The 25,965-nt window shown below is 36.2% G+C and overlaps 1 protein-coding gene across 1 annotated transcript; it reads right to left on the bottom strand.

The window, feature by feature from the left end:
• Positions 1 to 409: 409 nt before the first annotated feature.
• On the bottom strand, positions 410 to 25,965 carry LOC146157148 (uncharacterized). The gene is made up of 21 exons (XM_083388101.1): positions 25,719 to 25,965; positions 22,983 to 23,111; positions 22,377 to 22,466; positions 20,591 to 20,721; positions 18,756 to 18,934; positions 17,631 to 17,704; positions 16,395 to 16,505; positions 15,705 to 15,844; positions 14,653 to 14,814; positions 14,368 to 14,489; positions 13,755 to 13,814; positions 12,147 to 12,465; positions 9,899 to 10,077; positions 8,798 to 8,871; positions 7,800 to 7,910; positions 6,967 to 7,106; positions 5,934 to 6,076; positions 4,786 to 5,104; positions 2,538 to 2,716; positions 1,437 to 1,510; positions 410 to 553 (listed from the first exon to the last, which is right to left on the bottom strand). Exons 1-21 carry the CDS (start codon positions 25,881 to 25,883, stop codon positions 410 to 412), a joined length of 3,045 nt encoding a protein of 1,014 aa, XP_083244227.1. The 5' UTR covers positions 25,884 to 25,965.

The following is a 25,965-nucleotide window of genomic DNA, read 5'->3' as shown; positions in this document are numbered from 1 at the left end:
TTAAACTATGACTAACAAACATAGTTCTTAAATTAACATTTTCATCATTTTTACTAAGTTAAGTCTGTTTGTTGATTTCGTGATTGTTGTCGTAATGCTTTGTATATCACCTAACTATAGGTTCTGAACTTACTTAAAAGAAAACGCTTAGTTATCCAATTTAATTATTCCTGTATTCTTGAACATTTAACATGTATGCACATATTTTTAATTTTCCAGACAGTATACTTTTTATTTGCCATGGAATTTTTGTTTTTCCTTAAAATTGAAAAATAATTGCCTTATAATTCCCTGTATACCATTTATTGTGAAATCCTTTTGTTATAGCTCAAAACTGAAAACATTTCATGTTAGCCTTAAGTTCTTGCTTAGTTAGCCTTAACTTAAGTTTGCTATGTTAGCCTTAAGTTTAAAGTTGCCATGTTAGCCTTAGGTTCCTCACCTCATTTGCGAAGCTATTGATGATTTCTGAAGCTTCTTTTGCTACCGGAGCCTTCGGAGTACATGAGCTAATTATCCCCATCAGTTGTAACAAGTGTATAAAGTTGGTTATCTGTATACCAACAATCAACATTGTTGTATACATGGAATAAATTTACCATAATAACTAATTTAATGAGGATAAAACTAAGCACATGTTATATATATATATATATATATATATATATATGTACACAGGGTTGCCACACCGTCCTTATTTATAAGATTTGTCGTTATTTTGAAGGGCCCGGTCTTAGAAAACTTAAATGTCCTTATTTCTAAGAAATGTCCTTATCTTCGACTTGCTTTCTTATTTTGTCTTATTTTCAACAACTACAGAGCTTCGATCGTTTTCCTCTGGTAACCGGTGTTGAATAATATTCTAAAATTATGCTTTTGCGCCGAGATTTTATGACATCATAAATGAAAAGGTACTCCCCTGGCGTTACAAGTCTAGGGATTTTACTTCAAGTAATGAGATAGGTAGGGCAGTGGTACAGCAGATTGTGATACTGTACCAGGATACAGCAGCTGACGACATTTTAGCGTAAACAGCAGTACGAGGTTACTGCTGTTTAGTCTAGAGCAGAATAGGGTGAGTTTTTGCGAAGTGGTTGGTAATGGGGAAATGGGTGTGCAGTGCAGTCGACACTTCGATCGTGATCAACCGTTCAATCGCCACATTTCACCTGGTCGATCGCGTAAAGTGTCGGATTTTTAAAATAGCGTTCTTCGGACAACATTAACAGGAGTAGACCAAAAACAAACTATAAACCTTGATAAATTGCTGAATCAGATTGTTCCTGGCAAAAAGTATGGAATGTGAAATGACACGGCTCGTATAAATACAATTCTTTTCCAAAAACATTTTGTTTAAATGCTAATCTAATTTTTCGGTTGTCCTTATTTTTGGGTCCATGTCGATGGCAACCCTGTATATATATGAGTAAAGTTACCTGGTTGGGCAACCATGAAACAATAAAACAGGAGATGACAACCAGTACCATCTGAGTGACCTTGTCCGACCTTCCTGCATGGGATCAAATATGCAAAATCTTAAGATAACTTCAAGGCGGAACAAATGCAATTTACCTCGAAGTCCGATGATCCATTGGGGCAATTATTGGTACATTTTATGTCTCATAAAATTTTAATGCGCTCTAATCTGAATTCCCTAAGACGATTCCGCCATTAGCTTTGCCATGTGTATACCGGTTGTCTTATCGTGTTAATACTAAATTTATGTATCAACAAGGCCTGTCAGTGAGGCGCACACAAGGCTGCGTACCAACAAATCAACTTTTCTGAACCTTAATGTCATGTAAAACAAATATTAACGTTAATTAAACGGTTTCACCGTTGCATTATGCCCTTTTATAGGACACCACTTATATTTACATAAATAAAACATGTACTAGATTAAAGCATTTTCATCCATTTTAAATGAAAACTTGTGATTCAAAAATAATTGGCGCTTGGCACTAATCATTATTTATAATATAACCTGTTTTATATTACTATTTATTTATTTTCTAATGCATCGTCTCAATTAAATAGTTAAAATAAGTAACTTTGACGTCTAGCAAAATTCTAGAAATACATTAGGCTATTCTGAATATGGCAAAAGTTTGTCCAAAAAAGAATTTTTTAAATTATAAATTTATAGGTCAAATTTTTTATTGCAGGTCAAAAAATAATCGCCCAAGACGAGATCCGAATTTGACTTTTACTGGCCCTATAGTAATCACCAGGAAATGATAAGCGCATATAGAACGTATCTTTATACAAACTTAACTTAAGTTTTACAACACTTGGGCAACATTGGTGAACAGTTGAAGACTCTAAATTGTTTTTTGCCATTTAATATAGCTGAAACATAAACTGGTAATTTAATGATAGAAACTATGGCCTAGAAATGTGAGATGTTTGTGAACTGTGTATAATGCAGTGTGGTTTTATACTTACAAATGAAAAAAACACGCGCTCAACATTTCTCACTGTCAGCTGAAAGTACAGTTACATGCGGTAGGCCTATAAGACTTGATATGGGACTATACCTTTGTCGCCCTTTTTCTTTTTGCTTCTGGTTCGCTTTCGCATGAAGCGAACAAGATCCAAGTAGCAGAACATTATCACGGCAAGGGGGATGAAAAAGCCGACAAAGCTGCGTGAGACGTTGTACAGCACGTTCAACATGAAGGACGAATGTGCCGGGAATATCCAAACACATTTTTCGCTGCAAAAAACAAAAAGAATAAAACAGTGGCTAAGATTATCGAACTTCAATACCCAAATCTACTGATACCTCTATAAAATGGACAACCATAAGTAAAGATTACTGATATTATCGATACCGATAATTGATAAGTGATTAGATTGTACTCGTTCAATATCAGGCTGGCAATGGAGCCGATCCTATACCAATTTGATATAAGACTTGCCACATTTAAGATGAAGCGCTGTGGTTTTCTTTGTGGTCACTCGATAAAATATAAGATGGGATTTGTACGTTTCAAACTAAACGACGTTTCCTATATTTGGCTATATTAATGGTTCTCAAACTTTTTCGCCTTGAGGACCCCATATTCTTCAATGAAATAATGGCGAACCCCTTTACTGTTTTACAGCGAAAATTGAAATTGTACGGTGCAAGGATTACTGTAAAATTAAGTTCGGTATTCATACTAACTATATTTTTACTAAACATAAGCGGTCAAAATGATTTATTAATTTATCAATAATAATTTAATAAGAAAAATATCGCAATGAAATGGAAAGTATTGGACACACCGTTTAGCCACAGTTCTCTGGGTATTGTGTATAATTTACGCATATTTCCTTGTTTTATTTTGTTCCAGCATTAGGCTATTTGACATATTCTATTCGTATCTGAAAACGAATGGGGTCGCAATGTAAACTCTAATTTCATTTTATTTGAATTGGGGTCGCTTATTAAAAAGGTTGGAGAGCACTGCTTCATAGCAATAAGGTTACGAGTCAAAAAGTTTGCGAACTAATGCTATGAGTTTTTATTTAATTTCGCACATGTAAATTTCAAGAAAAACTAACAACATCTAAAAGCAATTTAAAGAAAATTGGCTCTGGAAGTTTTTTAGACTGATATTAGACATTTTTTCAACGTGTACTAAAAACACCAAAATTTAAAGGCTTGATACAGTACCGTTTTGGTAAATAGCCTACCACTGTCAGTGCTTGGGTTCATTACACACATAAAAATGGTTGATATTGGCAAAACTTTTTCCTTGTTTCTACTTATCCGAAATTCAAAACACTAGTTTCAAGTTCGTAATTTGGTATTTATATAGTAATATAAATTTTCTATATTGATGGCCGCTAGGCTGCCCAGTGCCCATCTTGTGAATGTTTACCAAATGTTTCTAACCAACTTGTTACTCTATATTGGAATAGTTTAATGGGGACACACGACACTTTAGGAATATAACACAAAAATGAGTTTCAAAACCAGATGTTCTTAAGCAGTACATAGGACTTGCGCTTTATTAAACATTTATGGTGCAATATGTTTACACAAAACAACTTATTTGTTGAAGGTTTTCGGTCTATATTAAAACATAGCCCAGAGTATGAAGGATACACAATACTGCAAACAATTGCGAAATGCACATTTGTACGCCGCCAAAAGATTGGAAGCGCTTTTTAAAAATAAAAAGCCACAGTCCTGCCTGGCAGTATGCAACAGTTCATGTATATTTAATCTTGCACAAGCAACGCAGTGGTAACGTTATCACATGCTGGACATCAGTTTGATCTTTTTTTCCATAGTTTCTATATTCTGTGGGTCATAATACTTTTGTATAAAGGGCCACTGGAAGGATTGATAATCGCGGGCCGAACATATATCAACTTGATTAACGTAAAGCGAAGGAACTCCAGATAACTCAACAAAAACTGCAGTGAGCTATAATAAATTGTCGTTATGTTGAAGATTTTATCAAAATTTAGTTTGCAAATCCGACAACATTTTAATTCTACTGTATCTTTATTAAAGAAACATGCCGCTGGCCGCAAGAATAAACTCTGAGGTTCGGATCTAGCCCACGGCCTGAGTTTGGCGGCGCTATTCTTGTCGAACTATTTATTGAGTACCGACAGGTTACTACGTTGATGGACATAATATAGACTTGTTTAAAATATTGACCAAATAAAGCCGCAGTGAATATAGAATGTTTTGGGCGCTTGGGTTTGCGTTGTTATAGCGTTTAAAAACTGACAACCATCCACGCTTAGAAGTCCGTAAGGCGCTCCACAAGCCAACTGAATCACGTCTCTTCGCCGGAGCATCGTAGCGGCATCAGCGACGACTCTTCGTTTTCGATCTTAAGTTCCTCGTCTGTGTGCCCGGGACCCGGACTCTCGTCGCCAATTTCCTGGCCGCTCTCGTCGCCGCCGTCGGTTTCAACGGCCACGCTGACGCCGGTGATCGTGCGACCAGTGGCGTCACGAGAAGCGAAGGACCTGCCTTGGAAGTGATTTCGGCGCATTCTCTTCGTAACTGGAGCTGAGTTGGTCGATCGCTTCTTCAACTTAACCAGTTCTTCTTCCACCTCGTCGGGAAAGAGCCCAGTCTGCTCGGGTTGAAGCACTGCGAGAGTAATGTGATTTGTTGTAAAAAAATGTAGGGGTACTTAATTTTTCTGTTATATGACGACCCTATAAAGCAGGGGTTGTTAAACTTGACCCCTATTTTTGTTTTGCTTCGTGGACAACGGCAGGCAGGAAATTTTTTTAAATGACGTCATATATTCACGTTACAATACAAATAGACTTTCTATATAAAGAAAAAGACTATATTCAGTACTAAAACGTTATATTTCTAATTAAACTCTTTTCTTCAAATATGAGATTACTTGTCAAACATACACCAATATTTCAATTAGGCCTTCAAGGGGCCCTAACACTAGTACATGGAACGCCAAGGGGCCATGAACACCAGTGCAAGAATCCCTTTACAGGTCGCCTTGGCCAACGATAACAGAATATCATAGTACACCAGGAGCCTTCAGAAAATGTCAATTGATCAATTAAAACGACATTTCAACAATAAATTTAAGCGACATTTTTAAATATGCCAATTTATTAAGTCTGCTTATTTTATTTTACTGCATACCCTTCCTAAATGAGATCTTTGGTGTACCGTCTTGGTTGTTTTTCTGTGATTTCCGAGTGAAAATGACTGTACTCAAACGGCTTCTGGTCGTAGTAACACGCGTCGATGTCCAGAAACTCTTTCTACATAAAGGTGATTTAGGCTTTTATTTATACGACTCTCTTAAAGAAACCTTCTTTATAACTGTAATTTGTGCTGTAACTCTAGAATATGTTAGTGTTAAGCCTACAAACGATGTAGTATATGCTATTGCTCGTGCAGGTCTGATCTGACAATATAGCTCACTTTCTATTCCACTGATTGCCGTTGACGTCTGGTGAACATGTGAACAGTTGCTGCATTTTCTTGCGAAACATCGCTCCCATGAAAGAGTACACGATGGGGTTCATCATTGAATTACAGAAACCCAGACAGACGGTGATCAAGTGAACGTAGAACATTAGAGTCCTGCAGAGCCGATGGGCAGATAAAGCGTCAAAGTTTAGTTTTACACATGATAAATAGGCAGTTTTTAATGTAAACAACCGCAGCATAATACTCCTATGATATAATGATGTTTACATGTATGCGAAGTGAAAACAACATAGAAATACGAAGTTTTGACAATGTCGATTTTGTTTCTCGTCGATTTTGTTTTAAATTAGTGTTTCAAATATGATTTTTAGGGTTTACGCAAAAATACAAAGTTAATAAAGCTATGATGTTTTGTGCTTCAAAGTAGACCAAACGGTCATGTTACGACATTTTTTTATAGAAAAATTGTTGTTGGCCTAATAAAAATTATGCAACAAAGTGAAATACATCGGCTAATTAGTATGTTTAAATCATTGTGCATTATTTGCTACTGTGTATAAGACCATACATGTAGTTCTTATTTCCAAAGTTTTATATAACTTTGTTTTATATAACTTTGGAAGGGCCAGAGGTAATCACGTTTTTCAGTCGCCTGAAGTTTTCGGTCGTAATTTAAAACCAATTGTTGAATGGACGAAAGTGAACTTAATGCATTGGGTATTGACATAACAAGAAAAAATAATGTTTGTTTTAAGGTGATAAACTACTATCATAGACACACGCACCTCAAGACACACGAACCTCACCGGGCTGTGCAAGACTCCCCACAAGTTTTAGGAAGGGGATAATTGTGCATCAAACTCAACTCAGGCGCTAGCCTATTCGACATTGTGAATTTCGATGATGCTTTTTATATATACTAAGTTTAAAAACCCGAAACCAGGATACATAGCAAACTGATAACATAAAATTCAAAAACATATAAAACAGATTAGGTGAAAGTATAAAAACGCGCCGCGCTTAACTATACTATATACGCCCACCGATTATTGGCGATGTTTGTGCATGGTTTCAAGACTTCTTCTGTAGGCGAGAAAGTTACGTTGTTGGGGAAAGTGATTGGGAGGTCAGTGGTAACCTCTTTTGCCGCATTTAACATGAACAGATTGAAGCTTGTTGAGTTCTGCAAGTCAAAAACTCAATGATGATTTTATCAGAAACATCTTTGCGATTATGCAAAATTGTTTTGCAATACAACTCGCAATCGTCTTTTTATGGTCAAAATCTTTGGATTACGTTCCGTATTCACCTCTTTCCATTTTACGTTAGATCGGCGAACAACAAGAACCAATACTTTTTTATAACAGGGCTTTTGCCATTACTAGTTTTGTTTTAATTTTGTTATTTTTAACATACCTATAGCTGCAGCCTAGTTTAAACTATGACTAACAAACATAGTTCTTAAATTAACATTTTCATCATTTTTACTAAGTTAAGTCTGTTTGTTGATTTCGTGATTGTTGTCGTAATGCTTTGTATATCACCTAACTATAGGTTCTGAACTTACTTAAAAGAAAACGCTTAGTTATCCAATTTAATTATTCCTGTATTCTTGAACATTTAACATGTATGCACATATTTTTAATTTTCCAGACAGTATACTTTTTATTTGCCATGGAATTTTTGTTTTTCCTTAAAATTGAAAAATAATTGCCTTATAATTCCCTGTATACCATTTATTGTGAAATCCTTTTGTTATAGCTCAAAACTGAAAACATTTCATGTTAGCCTTAAGTTCTTGCTTAGTTAGCCTTAACTTAAGTTTGCTATGTTAGCCTTAAGTTTAAAGTTGCCATGTTAGCCTTAGGTTCCTCACCTCATTTGCGAAGCTATTGATGATTTCTGAAGCTTCTTTTGCTACCGGAGCCTTCGGAGTACATGAGCTAATTATCCCCATCAGTTGTAACAAGTGTATAAAGTTGGTTATCTGTATACCAACAATCAACATTGTTGTATACATGGAATAAATTTACCATAATAACTAATTTAATGAGGATAAAACTAAGCACATGTTATATATATATATATATATATATATATATATATATGTACACAGGGTTGCCACACCGTCCTTATTTATAAGATTTGTCGTTATTTTGAAGGGCCCGGTCTTAGAAAACTTAAATGTCCTTATTTCTAAGAAATGTCCTTATCTTCGACTTGCTTTCTTATTTTGTCTTATTTTCAACAACTACAGAGCTTCGATCGTTTTCCTCTGGTAACCGGTGTTGAATAATATTCTAAAATTATGCTTTTGCGCCGAGATTTTATGACATCATAAATGAAAAGGTACTCCCCTGGCGTTACAAGTCTAGGGATTTTACTTCAAGTAATGAGATAGGTAGGGCAGTGGTACAGCAGATTGTGATACTGTACCAGGATACAGCAGCTGACGACATTTTAGCGTAAACAGCAGTACGAGGTTACTGCTGTTTAGTCTAGAGCAGAATAGGGTGAGTTTTTGCGAAGTGGTTGGTAATGGGGAAATGGGTGTGCAGTGCAGTCGACACTTCGATCGTGATCAACCGTTCAATCGCCACATTTCACCTGGTCGATCGCGTAAAGTGTCGGATTTTTAAAATAGCGTTCTTCGGACAACATTAACAGGAGTAGACCAAAAACAAACTATAAACCTTGATAAATTGCTGAATCAGATTGTTCCTGGCAAAAAGTATGGAATGTGAAATGACACGGCTCGTATAAATACAATTCTTTTCCAAAAACATTTTGTTTAAATGCTAATCTAATTTTTCGGTTGTCCTTATTTTTGGGTCCATGTCGATGGCAACCCTGTATATATATGAGTAAAGTTACCTGGTTGGGCAACCATGAAACAATAAAACAGGAGATGACAACCAGTACCATCTGAGTGACCTTGTCCGACCTTCCTGCATGGGATCAAATATGCAAAATCTTAAGATAACTTCAAGGCGGAACAAATGCAATTTACCTCGAAGTCCGATGATCCATTGGGGCAATTATTGGTACATTTTATGTCTCATAAAATTTTAATGCGCTCTAATCTGAATTCCCTAAGACGATTCCGCCATTAGCTTTGCCATGTGTATACCGGTTGTCTTATCGTGTTAATACTAAATTTATGTATCAACAAGGCCTGTCAGTGAGGCGCACACAAGGCTGCGTACCAACAAATCAACTTTTCTGAACCTTAATGTCATGTAAAACAAATATTAACGTTAATTAAACGGTTTCACCGTTGCATTATGCCCTTTTATAGGACACCACTTATATTTACATAAATAAAACATGTACTAGATTAAAGCATTTTCATCCATTTTAAATGAAAACTTGTGATTCAAAAATAATTGGCGCTTGGCACTAATCATTATTTATAATATAACCTGTTTTATATTACTATTTATTTATTTTCTAATGCATCGTCTCAATTAAATAGTTAAAATAAGTAACTTTGACGTCTAGCAAAATTCTAGAAATACATTAGGCTATTCTGAATATGGCAAAAGTTTGTCCAAAAAAGAATTTTTTAAATTATAAATTTATAGGTCAAATTTTTTATTGCAGGTCAAAAAATAATCGCCCAAGACGAGATCCGAATTTGACTTTTACTGGCCCTATAGTAATCACCAGGAAATGATAAGCGCATATAGAACGTATCTTTATACAAACTTAACTTAAGTTTTACAACACTTGGGCAACATTGGTGAACAGTTGAAGACTCTAAATTGTTTTTTGCCATTTAATATAGCTGAAACATAAACTGGTAATTTAATGATAGAAACTATGGCCTAGAAATGTGAGATGTTTGTGAACTGTGTATAATGCAGTGTGGTTTTATACTTACAAATGAAAAAAACACGCGCTCAACATTTCTCACTGTCAGCTGAAAGTACAGTTACATGCGGTAGGCCTATAAGACTTGATATGGGACTATACCTTTGTCGCCCTTTTTCTTTTTGCTTCTGGTTCGCTTTCGCATGAAGCGAACAAGATCCAAGTAGCAGAACATTATCACGGCAAGGGGGATGAAAAAGCCGACAAAGCTGCGTGAGACGTTGTACAGCACGTTCAACATGAAGGACGAATGTGCCGGGAATATCCAAACACATTTTTCGCTGCAAAAAACAAAAAGAATAAAACAGTGGCTAAGATTATCGAACTTCAATACCCAAATCTACTGATACCTCTATAAAATGGACAACCATAAGTAAAGATTACTGATATTATCGATACCGATAATTGATAAGTGATTAGATTGTACTCGTTCAATATCAGGCTGGCAATGGAGCCGATCCTATACCAATTTGATATAAGACTTGCCACATTTAAGATGAAGCGCTGTGGTTTTCTTTGTGGTCACTCGATAAAATATAAGATGGGATTTGTACGTTTCAAACTAAACGACGTTTCCTATATTTGGCTATATTAATGGTTCTCAAACTTTTTCGCCTTGAGGACCCCATATTCTTCAATGAAATAATGGCGAACCCCTTTACTGTTTTACAGCGAAAATTGAAATTGTACGGTGCAAGGATTACTGTAAAATTAAGTTCGGTATTCATACTAACTATATTTTTACTAAACATAAGCGGTCAAAATGATTTATTAATTTATCAATAATAATTTAATAAGAAAAATATCGCAATGAAATGGAAAGTATTGGACACACCGTTTAGCCACAGTTCTCTGGGTATTGTGTATAATTTACGCATATTTCCTTGTTTTATTTTGTTCCAGCATTAGGCTATTTGACATATTCTATTCGTATCTGAAAACGAATGGGGTCGCAATGTAAACTCTAATTTCATTTTATTTGAATTGGGGTCGCTTATTAAAAAGGTTGGAGAGCACTGCTTCATAGCAATAAGGTTACGAGTCAAAAAGTTTGCGAACTAATGCTATGAGTTTTTATTTAATTTCGCACATGTAAATTTCAAGAAAAACTAACAACATCTAAAAGCAATTTAAAGAAAATTGGCTCTGGAAGTTTTTTAGACTGATATTAGACATTTTTTCAACGTGTACTAAAAACACCAAAATTTAAAGGCTTGATACAGTACCGTTTTGGTAAATAGCCTACCACTGTCAGTGCTTGGGTTCATTACACACATAAAAATGGTTGATATTGGCAAAACTTTTTCCTTGTTTCTACTTATCCGAAATTCAAAACACTAGTTTCAAGTTCGTAATTTGGTATTTATATAGTAATATAAATTTTCTATATTGATGGCCGCTAGGCTGCCCAGTGCCCATCTTGTGAATGTTTACCAAATGTTTCTAACCAACTTGTTACTCTATATTGGAATAGTTTAATGGGGACACACGACACTTTAGGAATATAACACAAAAATGAGTTTCAAAACCAGATGTTCTTAAGCAGTACATAGGACTTGCGCTTTATTAAACATTTATGGTGCAATATGTTTACACAAAACAACTTATTTGTTGAAGGTTTTCGGTCTATATTAAAACATAGCCCAGAGTATGAAGGATACACAATACTGCAAACAATTGCGAAATGCACATTTGTACGCCGCCAAAAGATTGGAAGCGCTTTTTAAAAATAAAAAGCCACAGTCCTGCCTGGCAGTATGCAACAGTTCATGTATATTTAATCTTGCACAAGCAACGCAGTGGTAACGTTATCACATGCTGGACATCAGTTTGATCTTTTTTTCCATAGTTTCTATATTCTGTGGGTCATAATACTTTTGTATAAAGGGCCACTGGAAGGATTGATAATCGCGGGCCGAACATATATCAACTTGATTAACGTAAAGCGAAGGAACTCCAGATAACTCAACAAAAACTGCAGTGAGCTATAATAAATTGTCGTTATGTTGAAGATTTTATCAAAATTTAGTTTGCAAATCCGACAACATTTTAATTCTACTGTATCTTTATTAAAGAAACATGCCGCTGGCCGCAAGAATAAACTCTGAGGTTCGGATCTAGCCCACGGCCTGAGTTTGGCGGCGCTATTCTTGTCGAACTATTTATTGAGTACCGACAGGTTACTACGTTGATGGACATAATATAGACTTGTTTAAAATATTGACCAAATAAAGCCGCAGTGAATATAGAATGTTTTGGGCGCTTGGGTTTGCGTTGTTATAGCGTTTAAAAACTGACAACCATCCACGCTTAGAAGTCCGTAAGGCGCTCCACAAGCCAACTGAATCACGTCTCTTCGCCGGAGCATCGTAGCGGCATCAGCGACGACTCTTCGTTTTCGATCTTAAGTTCCTCGTCTGTGTGCCCGGGACCCGGACTCTCGTCGCCAATTTCCTGGCCGCTCTCGTCGCCGCCGTCGGTTTCAACGGCCACGCTGACGCCGGTGATCGTGCGACCAGTGGCGTCACGAGAAGCGAAGGACCTGCCTTGGAAGTGATTTCGGCGCATTCTCTTCGTAACTGGAGCTGAGTTGGTCGATCGCTTCTTCAACTTAACCAGTTCTTCTTCCACCTCGTCGGGAAAGAGCCCAGTCTGCTCGGGTTGAAGCACTGCGAGAGTAATGTGATTTGTTGTAAAAAAATGTAGGGGTACTTAATTTTTCTGTTATATGACGACCCTATAAAGCAGGGGTTGTTAAACTTGACCCCTATTTTTGTTTTGCTTCGTGGACAACGGCAGGCAGGAAATTTTTTTAAATGACGTCATATATTCACGTTACAATACAAATAGACTTTCTATATAAAGAAAAAGACTATATTCAGTACTAAAACGTTATATTTCTAATTAAACTCTTTTCTTCAAATATGAGATTACTTGTCAAACATACACCAATATTTCAATTAGGCCTTCAAGGGGCCCTAACACTAGTACATGGAACGCCAAGGGGCCATGAACACCAGTGCAAGAATCCCCACTATAAAGCCTTTCCCATTTGTCTGTTGTTTGTTTTTCGTGCCTGTGATGAATTATGTAGAATTATTGTACACCCTTTATTCGAATGGCAAGTGTTTTTTGCAAGAAAAAAAATGTTTGACTATTGCGGATACCTTTTATGCGTCGCACCTAAAGCAATGCCGTATAGTCACAAAAAATACACGGCAGGGGTGTCCAACCAGTCAGAGACCAAGAGCAAAATTTATTGCTTGGTTAACCGCTAAGAGTCACAACTTACACCTGGTCAGAAATAAATACCGCACCATTTCTTTATCATTTACACAAAAACATTTAATCAGCTAGATTTATTACAGATGTTGCACACTAACAATATCATGGCTTAGGCTATAGGCTACATTCGGGTAATATTTAAATTAAACTTCAGGACTTAAAGCATATACACAATCTAGATTAGAACGACAAAATACTTTGCTTTTTAAGGTGTAAGCTAAGTCACTAAGTGCTATATATGACGAACGGCGGGAATTGACATTGGACATTGCGAAAAACTCGTATAAAACCTAGTATAATATAGCCGAGAAGACATATGTGGCCAGCAAGCCGAGATTTGTCCACCCCTGCGCTACAGCATGTAAAATAAGATTGTTGATGCACAGTATTGTCACATTCTCTAAACGAATTCGAGTTTATAAAACTGTACAAAAGACTATTTATCAATCTAAAGCACCGATCGCGGTAAAGTATAGCGGTGTTACGATAAAGACTTATTTACAGTATACTATTTTAGGCCTTACGTTATACCTGTAAGAACAACCAATGTTCAAAAATCATTTGGGTGAGACAAAAAATATGATAGGCCTATATCAAAAAAATCGAGCTTAGGGACTAATTTAAAAAGGTGTTAAATATTGGCATGTTACAAACGTGGTAGATGGTCAATTACTTGATTCTTGTTCCAGGTGATGTGGTGTGACGCCAGGTGATTTTCCTGCATCTTCCCCTTCTACAAATACAACGCAGCTTATTTCCGAGGGGAGTTTAAAGAATCAATGTTTTAATTTGAGACAATGTTCTTCTACTGGTGGCGTTGCGGAGATAGTCTCGAGGCGGCCGTTCGATTTCATTAGGGAATACAATTTACAAGTTTTCCGTCAAACGACGATTGCAGAGTGGGGGCGTTAAAATAACAGAAATCATAAAAATTAATTTGAACTTTGGCCACATTATTTAAACAGTGGCATATTAACATCACGGCTTGGGAGTAAAAATTTAGGTAAATCAGTATATTCCTTTAAATAACTTACATAAACTGCCTAAGTATTTCACTGAAATATTCCTACACAAGTGGCTACAATGCGATCTATCCCTTTACAGGTCGCCTTGGCCAACGATAACAGAATATCATAGTACACCAGGAGCCTTCAGAAAATGTCAATTGATCAATTAAAACGACATTTCAACAATAAATTTAAGCGACATTTTTAAATATGCTAATTTATTAAGGCCGAATCAAAATAATGCTGCGTAAAGTCTGCTTATTTTATTTTACTGCATACCCTTCCTAAATGAGATCTTTGGTGTACCATCTTGGTTGTTTTTCTGTGATTTCCGAGTGAAAATGACTGTACTCAAACGGCTTCTGGTCGTAGTAACACGCGTCGATGTCCAGAAACTCTTTCTACATAAAGGTGATTTAGGCTTTTATTTATACGACTCTCTTAAAGAAACCTTCTTTATAACTGTAATTTGTGCTGTAACTCTAGAATATGTTAGTGTTAAGCCTACAAACGATGTAGTATATGCTATTGCTCGTGCAGGTCTGATCTGACAATATAGCTCACTTTCTATTCCACTGATTGTCGTTGACGTCTGGTGAACATGTAAACAGTTGCTGCATTTTCTTACGAAACATCGCTCCCATGAAAGAGTACACGATGGGGTTCATCATTGAATTACAGAAACCCAGACAGACGGTGATCAAGTGAACGTAGAACATTAGAGTCCTGCAGAGCCGATGGGCAGATAAAGCGTCAAAGTTTGGTTTTACACATGATAAATAGGCAGTTTTTAATGTAAACAACCGCAGCATAATACTCCTATGATATATTGATGTTTACATGTATGCGAAGTGAAAACAACATAGAAATACGAAGTTTTGACAATGTCGATTTTGTTTCTCGTCGATTTTGTTTTAAATTAGTGTTTCAAATATGATTTTTAGGGTTTACGCAAAAATACAAAGTTAATAAAGCTATGATGTTTTGTGCTTCAAAGTAGACCAAACGGTCATGTTACGACATTTTTTTATAGAAAAATTGTTGTTGGCCTAATAAAAATTATGCAACAAAGTGAAATACATCGGCTAATTAGTATGTTTAAATCATTGTGCATTATTTGCTACTGTGTATAAGACCATACATGTAGTTCTTATTTCCAAAGTTTTATATAACTTTGTTTTATATAACTTTGGAAGGGCCAGAGGTAATCACGTTTTTCAGTCGCCTGAAGTTTTCGGTCGTAATTTAAAACCAATTGTTGAATGGACGAAAGTGAACTTAATGCATTGGGTATTGACATAACAAGAAAAAATAACGTTTGTTTTAAGGTGATAAACTACTATCATAGACACACGCACCTCAAGACACACGAACCTCACCGGGCTGTGCAAGACTCCCCACAAGTTTTAGGAAGGGGATAATTGTGCATCAAACTCAACTCAGGCGCTAGCCTATTCGACATTGTGAATTTCGATGATGCTTTTTATATATACTAAGTTTAAAAACCCGAAACCAGGATACATAGCAAACTGATAACATAAAATTGAAAAACATATAAAACAGATTAGGTAAAAGTATAAAAACGCGCCGCGCTTAACTATACTATATACGCCCACCGATTATTGGCGATGTTTGTGCATGGTTTCAAGACTTCTTCTGTAGGCGAGAAAGTTACGTTGTTGGGGAAAGTGATTGGGAGGTCAGTGGTAACCTCTTTTGCCGCATTTAACATGAACAGATTGAAGCTTGTTGAGTTCTGCAAGTCAAAAACTCAATGATGATTTTATCAGAAACATCTTTGCGATTATGCAAAATTGTTTTGCAATACAACTCGCAATCGTCTTTTTATGGTCAAAATCTTTGGATTACGTTCCGTATTCACCTCTTTCCATTTTACGTTAGATCGGCGAACAACAAGAACCAATACTTTTTTATAACAGGGCTTTTGCCATTACTAGTTTTGTTTTAATTTTGTTATTTTTAACCTACCTATAGCTGCAGCTTAGTTTAAACTATGACTAACAAACATAGTTCTTAAATTAACATTTTCATCATTTTTACTAAGTCAAGTCTGTTTGTTGATTTCGTGATTGTTGTCGTAATGCTTTGTATGTCACCTAACTATAGGTTCTGAACTTACTTAAACAAAACGCTTGGTTATCCAATTTAATTATTTCTCTATTCTTGAACATTTAACATGTATGCACATATTTTAATTTTCCAGACAGTAAACTTTAGCCTTAAGTTCTTGCTTAGTTAGCCTTAACTTAAGTTTAAAGTTGCCATGTTAGCCTTAGGTTTCTCACCTCATTTGCGAAGCTATTGATGATTTCTGAAGCTTCTTTTGCTACCGGAGCCTTCGAAGTACATGAGCTAATTATCCCAGTCAGTTGTAACAAGTGTATAAAGTTGGTTATCTGTATACCAACAATCAACATTGTTTATACATGGAATAAATGTACCATAATAACTAATTTAATGAGGATAAAACTAAGCTAATGTTAGTAATATATATATATATATGTATATACAGGGTTGCCACACCGTCCTTATTTCTAAGAAACGTCCTTATTTTGTCTTATTTTCTACAGAACTTCGATTGTTTTCCTTTGGTAACCGGTGTTGAATAATATTCTAAAATTATGCTTTTAAGCCGACATTTTATGACATCATAAATGAAAAGGTACTCCCGTGGCGTTACAAGTCTAGGGATTTTACTTTTAAGTGGTAAGATAGGTAGGGCAGTGGTACAGCAGATTGTGATGCTGTACCAGAATACAGCAGCTGACAACATTTTAGCAGTAAACAGCAGTACAACGTTACTGCTATTTAGTCTAGAGCAGAATAGGGTGAGACGAAGGCAGCATTTTTTTGCGAAGTGGTTGGTAATAGGGAAATGGCCGTGCAGTGCAGTCGACACTTCGATCGTGATCAACCGTTCGATCGCCACATTTCACCAGGTCGATCGCGTTAAGTGTCGGATTTTTAAAATAGCGTTCTTCAGGCAACATTAACAGGAGTAGGCCAAAAACCAAACCATAAACCTTGATAAATTGCTGAAGCAGATTGGTTCTGGCAAAAGTATGGAATGTTATATGACACGGCTCGTATAAATACAATGATTTTCCAAAAACGTTTTTTTCAAATGCTAATATAATTTTTCGGTTGTCCTTATATTTTGGTCCATGTCGATGGCAACCCTCTATATACATATATATATATGTATATATATATGTACCGGGTGCATTTGGATTAGCTATTATCTACATCAATAGGCCTTTAACTTTATCGATTATACGGCTACATATAGCAATAATCAGTTTTCGTTTTTACGACTATTGTACGCGAATGTTAGGCAAGCTCACCATGAGAATACCTATTACAAATTAGTTGCATTTGTTGAAACGGCTCAACCTAAGTGTGTTACAATATTCAATCAATTTCTATTGCTTATTACAAAGTTTGTAAAATGTTTTCTAAGAAATATCTGTGTTGCGAATAGAATCGATCAGACACGATTAAAAAACGCTGAGTAAAATTACCTGGTTGGGCAACCATGAAACAATAAAGCAGGAGATGACAACCAGTACCATCTGAGTGACCTTGTCCGACCTACCTGCATGGGATTAAATATGAAAAAATCTTAAGATAACTTCAAGGCGAAACAAATGCAATTTACCTCGAAGTCCGATGATCCATCGGGGCAATTATTGGTACATTTTATAATGTCTCATAAAATTTTAATGCGCTCTAATCTGAATTCCCTAAGACGATTCCGCCATTAGCTTTGCAATGTGTATACCGGTGGTCTTATCGTGTTAATACTAAATTTATGTATCAACAAGGCCTGTCTGTGGGGCGCACACAAGTCTGCGCACCAACAAATCAAATTTTCTTAACCCTAATGTCATGTAAAACAAATATTAACGTTAATTAAACGGTTTCGCCATTGCATTACGCCCTTTATAGGCTACCACTTATATTTACATAAATAAAACATGTACTAAATTAATGCATTTTCATCCATTTAAAATGAAAACTTGTGGTTTAAAAATAATTGGCGCTTGGCGCTAATCATTATTTATAGCATAACCTGTTTTATATTATTATTTATTTATTTTCTAATGCATCGTCTCAATTATACAGTTGAAATAAGTAACTTTGATTACTAGCAAAATTCTACAAATGCATAAGGCTATTCCTAATAAGGCAAAATTTTGTCCAAAAAATATTTTGTAACTGCCAATTTGTCAAAATTTTAATTTTAGAGGTAAATTTTTTATTATTTTAAGGTCAAAACATAATCGCCTAAGGCGAGGTCCGGATTTAACTTTTACTGGCCCTATAGTTATCACCAGGAAATTATATGCGCCTAGAAAGTATCTGTATAGAAACTTAACTTAAGTTTAACAACACTTGAGCAACATGGGTGAACAGTCGATGAATCTAAATTGTTTTTTGCCATTTAATATAGCTGAAACATAAACATAAACCGGTAATTTAATGATAGAAACTATGGCCTAGAAATGTGAGATATTTGTGAACTGTGTATAATGCAGTGTGGTTTTATACTTACAAACGAAAAAAAACGTGCTCAACATTTCTCACTATCAGCTGAAAGTACAGTTACACGCGGTACGCCTGTAAGTCTTGTTATGAGACTATACCTTTGTCGCTCTTTTTCTTTTTGCTTCTGGTTCGCTTTCGCATGAAGCGAATAAGATCCAAGTAGCAGAACATTATCACGGCAAGTGGGATGAAAAAGCCGACAAAGCTGCGTGAGACGTTGTACAGCACGTTCAACATGAAGGACGAATGCGCCGGGAATATCCAAACACATTTTTCGCTGCAAAAAGCAAAAAGAATAAAACAGTGGCTAAGATTATCGAACTTCAATACCCAAATCTACTGATACCTCTATGAAATGGACAACCATAAGTAAAGATTACTGATATTACCGATACCGATAATTGATAAGTGATTAGATTGTACTCGTTCAATATCAGGCTGGCAATGGAGCCGATCCTATACCAATTTGTTATAAAACTCGCCACATTTAAGATGAAACGCTGTGGTTTTCTTTGTGGTCACTCGATAAAATATAAGATGGGATTTTTACGTTTCAAGCTAAACGACGTTTCCTATATTTGACTATATTAATGGTTTTCAAACTGTTTCGCCTTGCGGACCCCATATTCTTTCCATGAAATATTCTTCCCTTTACTGTTTTTTACAGCGAAAATTGAAATTGTACGGTGTAATAATTACTGTAAATTTCAGTTCGGTACTCATACTAACTATATTTTTACTAAACACAAGCGGTCAAATGATTTATTATTTATCAATAAAAATTGAATAAGAAAAATATTGGAATGAAATGGAAAGTATTAGACACTCTTTTGGCTCTATGCTGGTATTTTATCACATCTGTTGTACTATACCTTGGTCACGGTGAATATAAAATTAAAGATATTTTTTTCTTACTTTACAAGGTTTAATAGCTATTTTCGTGTTGTGAGGATGAGGCGATCACAGCTGCTTCAAAATTTTAGCAATAAACGCAATAGGCGATGCCTTTGTCCGTTATTGATTAATTGGGAATAGGTTTAATAGCTACTGCTATATTTTCGTGTTGTGATGATGAGGCGATCACAGCTGCTTCAAAAATTTAGCAATAAGCGCAATAGGCGATGCCGTTGTCCGTTATTGATTAATTGGGAATCGTATCTCCCCACTTTTATTTTACTTCCCTTTTTGGGATATTTTTGGAAAACGCTTAACAAGAAAGTTGGTATACGTCGTGTTGCACTGAGGCGTTTTCCTATATTGGTTCTAATAATACAGAATTTGAAATTTGTCACAAAAGAAAGCTTATCTCTCCGACCATTAAGGTGCTCCAACCAAAATACACACAGACTAACGTTTGGCCAGCGACAACAGACTTCGAGTTTTTATATTTTCTTATTATAGCAAACAAAAGTGTTTTGAGCAGAATACAAAACATAATGTAGTTCACCGAGAATCTACTCGGGACAAAGGTCTGTAAAGCAGGACCTCTAAATATATCTGCTAAACACAGGTATGTATATTCGTATATGCCAGAGCAGGAAAGCCTATAGTCACTAAGCGTGTACATTAATCAACCGCCAGTCACGCTCGGTCTTTCTAACTTTGATATCGTGTTTTGACTTTTCAAATTGAGACCCTTTACACCAGTGCTTCCCAACCTTTTTAGTTCGCGACCCACTATTAATGCAAGTTTTCTTGTGCGACAATAAGATATGACCAAACAAATAAAGCTACAGAAAACCTGCACATTTACCACTGGCGTACGTACTGAAATAGTTAATGCGATACAACACATATATAATTGTTACGTATTTGTAATAATGTTGCATTAATGTTACGTAATAGTACGTAGGTAATTTCCCGAATAATTTCCCGATCTAATAGAAAGCTGTAACATTTAGCAATGCTTCGCGACCCACTAGTTGGTTCTCACCTTCCATTTGGAAAAATGTAAGTGGTCCTGTAAATGGCGGGAAGGATGATAAAAACAAATCCAAGTATCCAGATTGAGGTGGACGTTATCCAGGCGTTGCGAACCGTGCGGAGAGATCTACATTCGATCGCCTGTGAAAAAGATTACGTTGTTCCACTATTTGAGGCCTTTGCAATCTTATTATCGACCGTGGAACGCAATTCAACAGATAATCGTTCTCCAAATACGTAAACTACACAGGCAGCGCCGAAATTTTTCCAGCAGAGTAGCAAGTAAAGCCGATTTCATACCTTCTTGTTATCAATAATTCACCAGAATTGAGTGTCATGGCTAAATCAAAATGACATCACATGTTATACCAATATTTATTGGTGTATAGCTGGATGAACTGTCGGGGAAATTTAACGGGAATTGTTTTTTGGTAAAAGTGGCTGGTTGAGTAAAAAAGAACTATGCATTTATGACAAAATGTACATAATAAGATTCACACTATGACTCGGAACTGCTGACGTGAAGGTATTTTTAGGCCCCTGTAGCTGTACCTGCCATGTTAAGGATGCAGTTTAATTATTTCGTTCCTCAGTTGCTTATTTTTGCTTATCCTTGTGCGTGGCAAATAAAACTTACTTACTATGGCCCAAGAAAAACCAAGACAACTGGTTTACACATTGCCTTTTAGTAATACGCTTACAAAGGATCGCAAGTATAAAACCCCACGAACAAAAATTTCGTGTCAAAATTTGTTATTTTTTTCTTGCCAATAAATAAAAAACGATTTGCCCGTTGATAATAACATACATTCCAAGATACATAATCCAATTGTTGAATTATTTAGGAATCAGTCAGAACTGATATCATTCTGAATGCCTCTTGTATATCTCCATAACAAGGACCTTTTGCAATTTTAATGCTATTGTTTGCGTAACTTAAAGTCAATGTTTCCCAAACTGGGTGTTGAACCCTGAAGGGGCGTGTAACAAAAAAGGAAATATGCTGTTATTGCTTTAGTCGGGTAGTTGGTAAAAGTTTGACAAAATTTAAAGGGGTCGCATGCTGAAAGTTTGTCTAAATCTGCGGTAGACTTAAACGGTAAAAAAGATCAGTCGTTGTTTCTTTTTCGCAGGTATTCTCCAAAGATCAATGCTTTAATCGATGTATGTTACCACCAACGTGGGATTACTTTATCGATCAAACAATTTAAGGAATCCAAATGAAATTTCTAATTAGCCACGTTCGATACGAACGCCGATAAATAGCTCTTACACCAGGTTGGCGATATATTTTTAGAACGTTACATATTACCACGTTGTGCGTCGTTTATTTGCATGAACACGTAAAACAAAGCACGTAAAGCCAACTTGTATGTATAGGGATGATGAAAAGAAAAGCAAAAGTTCTAAACTTTTTTTGAGCTTTCTTGTTTGAGTTTAAGGCACATGTTAAAGTAAAACGCACTCTTCTACAAATACTATGCTTTTCTCGTTATTCTGTTGCTTGTAATACCACTACGGAAATGGTTGTACTTAAAATGTATGAAAGTGTCGCATTACATTTCACAAACATTTGCATATCCCATTTCTTTAAGAAAGCCTTTGGAACAAAGTCGTTAACAGAAATATTTTTTGTGACCTTCACTGTGGTCCGTTTGGAATACGAAAAAGTCGGTTTAAAAGGTTTGTAGAACGTTAACTTCTCACAAAGACATTGTTGAAATTTTCATCGCGCTTTAGGTTAAACACAGTCGATAAAAAAATTAGGTTAAACACAGTAAGTAATTGAAAAGTACCTTGACAATAGCCAGCCATCTATCCAAGCTCATTGCGGTGAGAAAAAATATGGACGCGTACATGTTGAGGTACGTCATCGAACTTATAATCTACAATCAAATAAATTAATAAAATAGTTTTACCTGAGAGCAACAACGATTTGACCTCTTACCTAAAAAGCCTTATGATGTAGCTTTAAACCGCACCAGTGAGTTATTCCTAACGGGCTTAATTTCAAGGGAATCGTTTTCATTTGTGTAAACGATGCGACAAATTTTGGATTACTTTACCAGATGACGTACGCTCGAACAAATGCTCGGTGCTATCGATCTTATCAATTTAAATATTGTCCCATAAGCTTTTGATACAATTATAAGAGTCGTTGATTTTTACAATCAGCGATATTGACACAAAACATCTGGGTTCGAAATGTTTTTATGTCCATTCAACAGGTTTTTAAAGCGCCCTTCTCGCCTAGCTTAAGTCAACGAAACATAATGGCTTGGCAATCGTAAAAATTGTGCAAATATAAAATGTAAAGAGGCTGACAAATAAAAAAAATTGATTTTTATTGCTAACCACTTAAAACGTATATCAGGGATACGAGACGTGGCTGCTTAACCAACCTTGCACATGATTTCGCCGAAGGCCCACTCTTGCATGATGAGGTCGGCAGCCCAAAAGGGGAGGGTGGCCAGCAGCAGGATGTCCGCAATCGCTAGGTTTGTGACGTACACGTCCGTGACCGATTTCGTCTGAAAGGCAAAACATTCACAGATAGACAGTAGTTATTTGTGCAAACAATTATGCGTGAATAAGCGCATGTTGTCGTTCGAAATCACAAAAAGGTAAAAATAAACTTTGTCTTGCTTTTACAAGGATCGTATTGCTTCACTTATAGCAAATTTTATAGTCGGTTAAATTGTAATACCCGGTCTTCTAGTATTCCCGAACTATAGTCTGGGCCGACCTTATTCCCTATACACCCAAGGTTTGTCACAACCTTATACACCCGAGGTTTGTCACAACAAGAACGAACGTGGCCTTGAACTCTCGTTGTTATGTATATTAAAAGACACAGTGGATTCGTGTGAAGCGCAATGAAATGTATTGAGATTTACTAAGTTAGGAAAACTTATATCGTTAATAGTTCCAGCCCAGGGTTGGCATAACGCCTTGAGACTGAAAAGAATTTCTCAAAACACACAAACACGCTATAGATGCACAAACGCACGAAGCGCGAAAAAGTTTCGCCTTTACGTAGTTCAAATAGCCAAGACGAATGGCCTCGTGCCTATAGTTTTATAAAAGACGTGGTGTGGCGGGCCGGATGATTTACGTTGGTGGGCCGGATCCGACCCGCGGGCCGTAGGTTACCCACCCCTGTTCTATACTAATCGTTCTGCTGCAAGGTATTGTTTAGAAAATCATACACTTACAGTCTTACGACATGTAATGCGCAAACGCTATAACCTGAAAAAACAGTAGGATAGAATTATATCGCAACTACAAAACGTAAAAGTGCAAACGTTGTGCTTTCTCTTGTTGAAAATGCCTAGGATTTAGCAAAAATGTGTCACGTTTAAAGTAAAGCAATGGTTAACCATGCTTATATTTGGGCATATAAGCCAGTGTATATTATTTTCCTTGATTTTTAGCCTGAAAGACGTTCAGTTAAATTCATCCAAATAAAATATTGTATGGCTAACTCCTATCTTTATTGCAAAATATGCTGTGTTGCTGACCTCTATATTTATTGTAATATACAAGTGTAATGCCCTTGGCAGCCGTGTATTAAATAAATTGTATTTGCACAATATATTGTACTAAACATTTATGAACCAGCGTTTGTCGAAAACCGTAACGGCGCCGTTCAAACTAGGACGCCAAGTGTCCCCAATCGTCCCATCTTCCTATAGTTTTGGGCGATACTTTTTCCGTCAGGCCTTATTCCGATTTGGATCTGTTTCGAAAAGTTTGCAACAACCAATATATACTTTTTCGAATATTCAAGAAAGTAAATTGTGGTTTGTAAATCAGTGTTTTAAATTTGGCGATGCTTAACTGACTTCAATATAATTTATAATTTGATACCAATTTTACGAAAAAAAAACAGAATGAAAAAGACAAGGAAAAATTAGACTTAAAAATGTTTAGAAAACAAACAGGTTTTAACAAAAATTTCGAATATGCAGGAAAGTGCTTGATGTTAATATCTTATGTTATTTGTTGTATTTATATTAAACGAGATGACTAATGGCTTAAACAAGTTTCCAGGGTTCGCCATTTTCTATGAACGACCTGAAAACAGTTTGGCGACCCAACCGAGAAATATCTGCGCCTCCTGCTTATATTTTTAACTCGACTTACAAAGAACTTTCGCTGGCAAGACTATCAGCAAATTTGTGTGACAACCTCATTAAAAAAAAGATTCGTTTATAATATCATGTAACCCCAACACAAGAGCAAGTGCTTTTGGGATGTAAAATGCTCATATATATTGCATAACAAATTGTCCCCAAAAATATACGAAATTTTCAGCCAATTGTTAATATGGCATGGAATATTTTTCATTGGGCAACCATTCATTTGACAGCAATTTTGCAACTTAAAAATATTTATCATTAGACAAAATACCTGGCCTGTCAAGGTCAAACATAGGGCTGACCCCAATTTTATATAAAAATATGTCACGTGAAACGGGAATTAGGACATATCTCTGCCTTGGTCTTTTTACGTCGTAATTAACAATTTTGTATGCCCGGTTCGAAACTCTGTCATGAAAAACCGTTTCGCAGACCTCTAACCCAATGTTAAATTTCCGCTATTTGTTTAAGAATTTGGCGATGTTTTTGAGAGGTAGCAATTATTGCTTGATTCATATAGCTTCGTTGTTAAGTGATTCGTATAGCTTCGTTGTTTTCGTATAGCTTCGTTGTTTTGGAAAATTACATTGGTAATAAAATGCCCTTCTTAAAATCACGTCAATGAGAATAAACAGCAAAATGGAGGGAACCAAAACATCAATTTATAGCAAGAATTAACTAAAATGTACCAATAACATTCTAAGATCGATATTTGAATGTTAAAATTTAAATGTTAAAGTTAGAGTCGTTCGTGTTATCCAAGTGTAGTCACCCCCTGCAACGACCATGCTCGGGAATTGATTTCCTGGCAATCGCCCGGCTGACTTAAAACGGTTCGAAAATCGATTTTTTTTAGATTTTGGGTGGAAATTTTACGATCGCGTTTCCGTATCAGCTTTAATTGCCGTTATTCCAGGCAAACACTCTAAAAGTAAATTGAAACGTTTTAAGGTGGTTTACACGCCATCTGAAGATTTCTAATCGCGCTGAACTCACTTTTACCAGAAGCGACATTATGGAAAGCACGATTCCGTTCCCGATCAGTCCGACAACGGCGATGAGGCAGTAAACGGCCGGCACGACGATCTGTTTCACCGGATCGACGACGCTCGAACTCGCGACAGTTGCTTGCAGAGTCGCGTTGAGGATTGACGTGTCCATGGCGGCAGCTTAATCTAGCAACCGCTTCGCGAGTGTCGCAGACTCTTTGACGGGGATTAGCGCCGTCACCTAAGGTCTAGTT

This window comes from Ascidiella aspersa, chromosome 4, assembly GCF_963924565.1.
Source record: "Ascidiella aspersa chromosome 4, kaAscAspe10.2, whole genome shotgun sequence".
Taxonomy (NCBI): domain Eukaryota; kingdom Metazoa; phylum Chordata; class Ascidiacea; order Phlebobranchia; family Ascidiidae; genus Ascidiella; species Ascidiella aspersa.
This window is presented reverse-complemented; position numbering and strand designations above follow the sequence as displayed.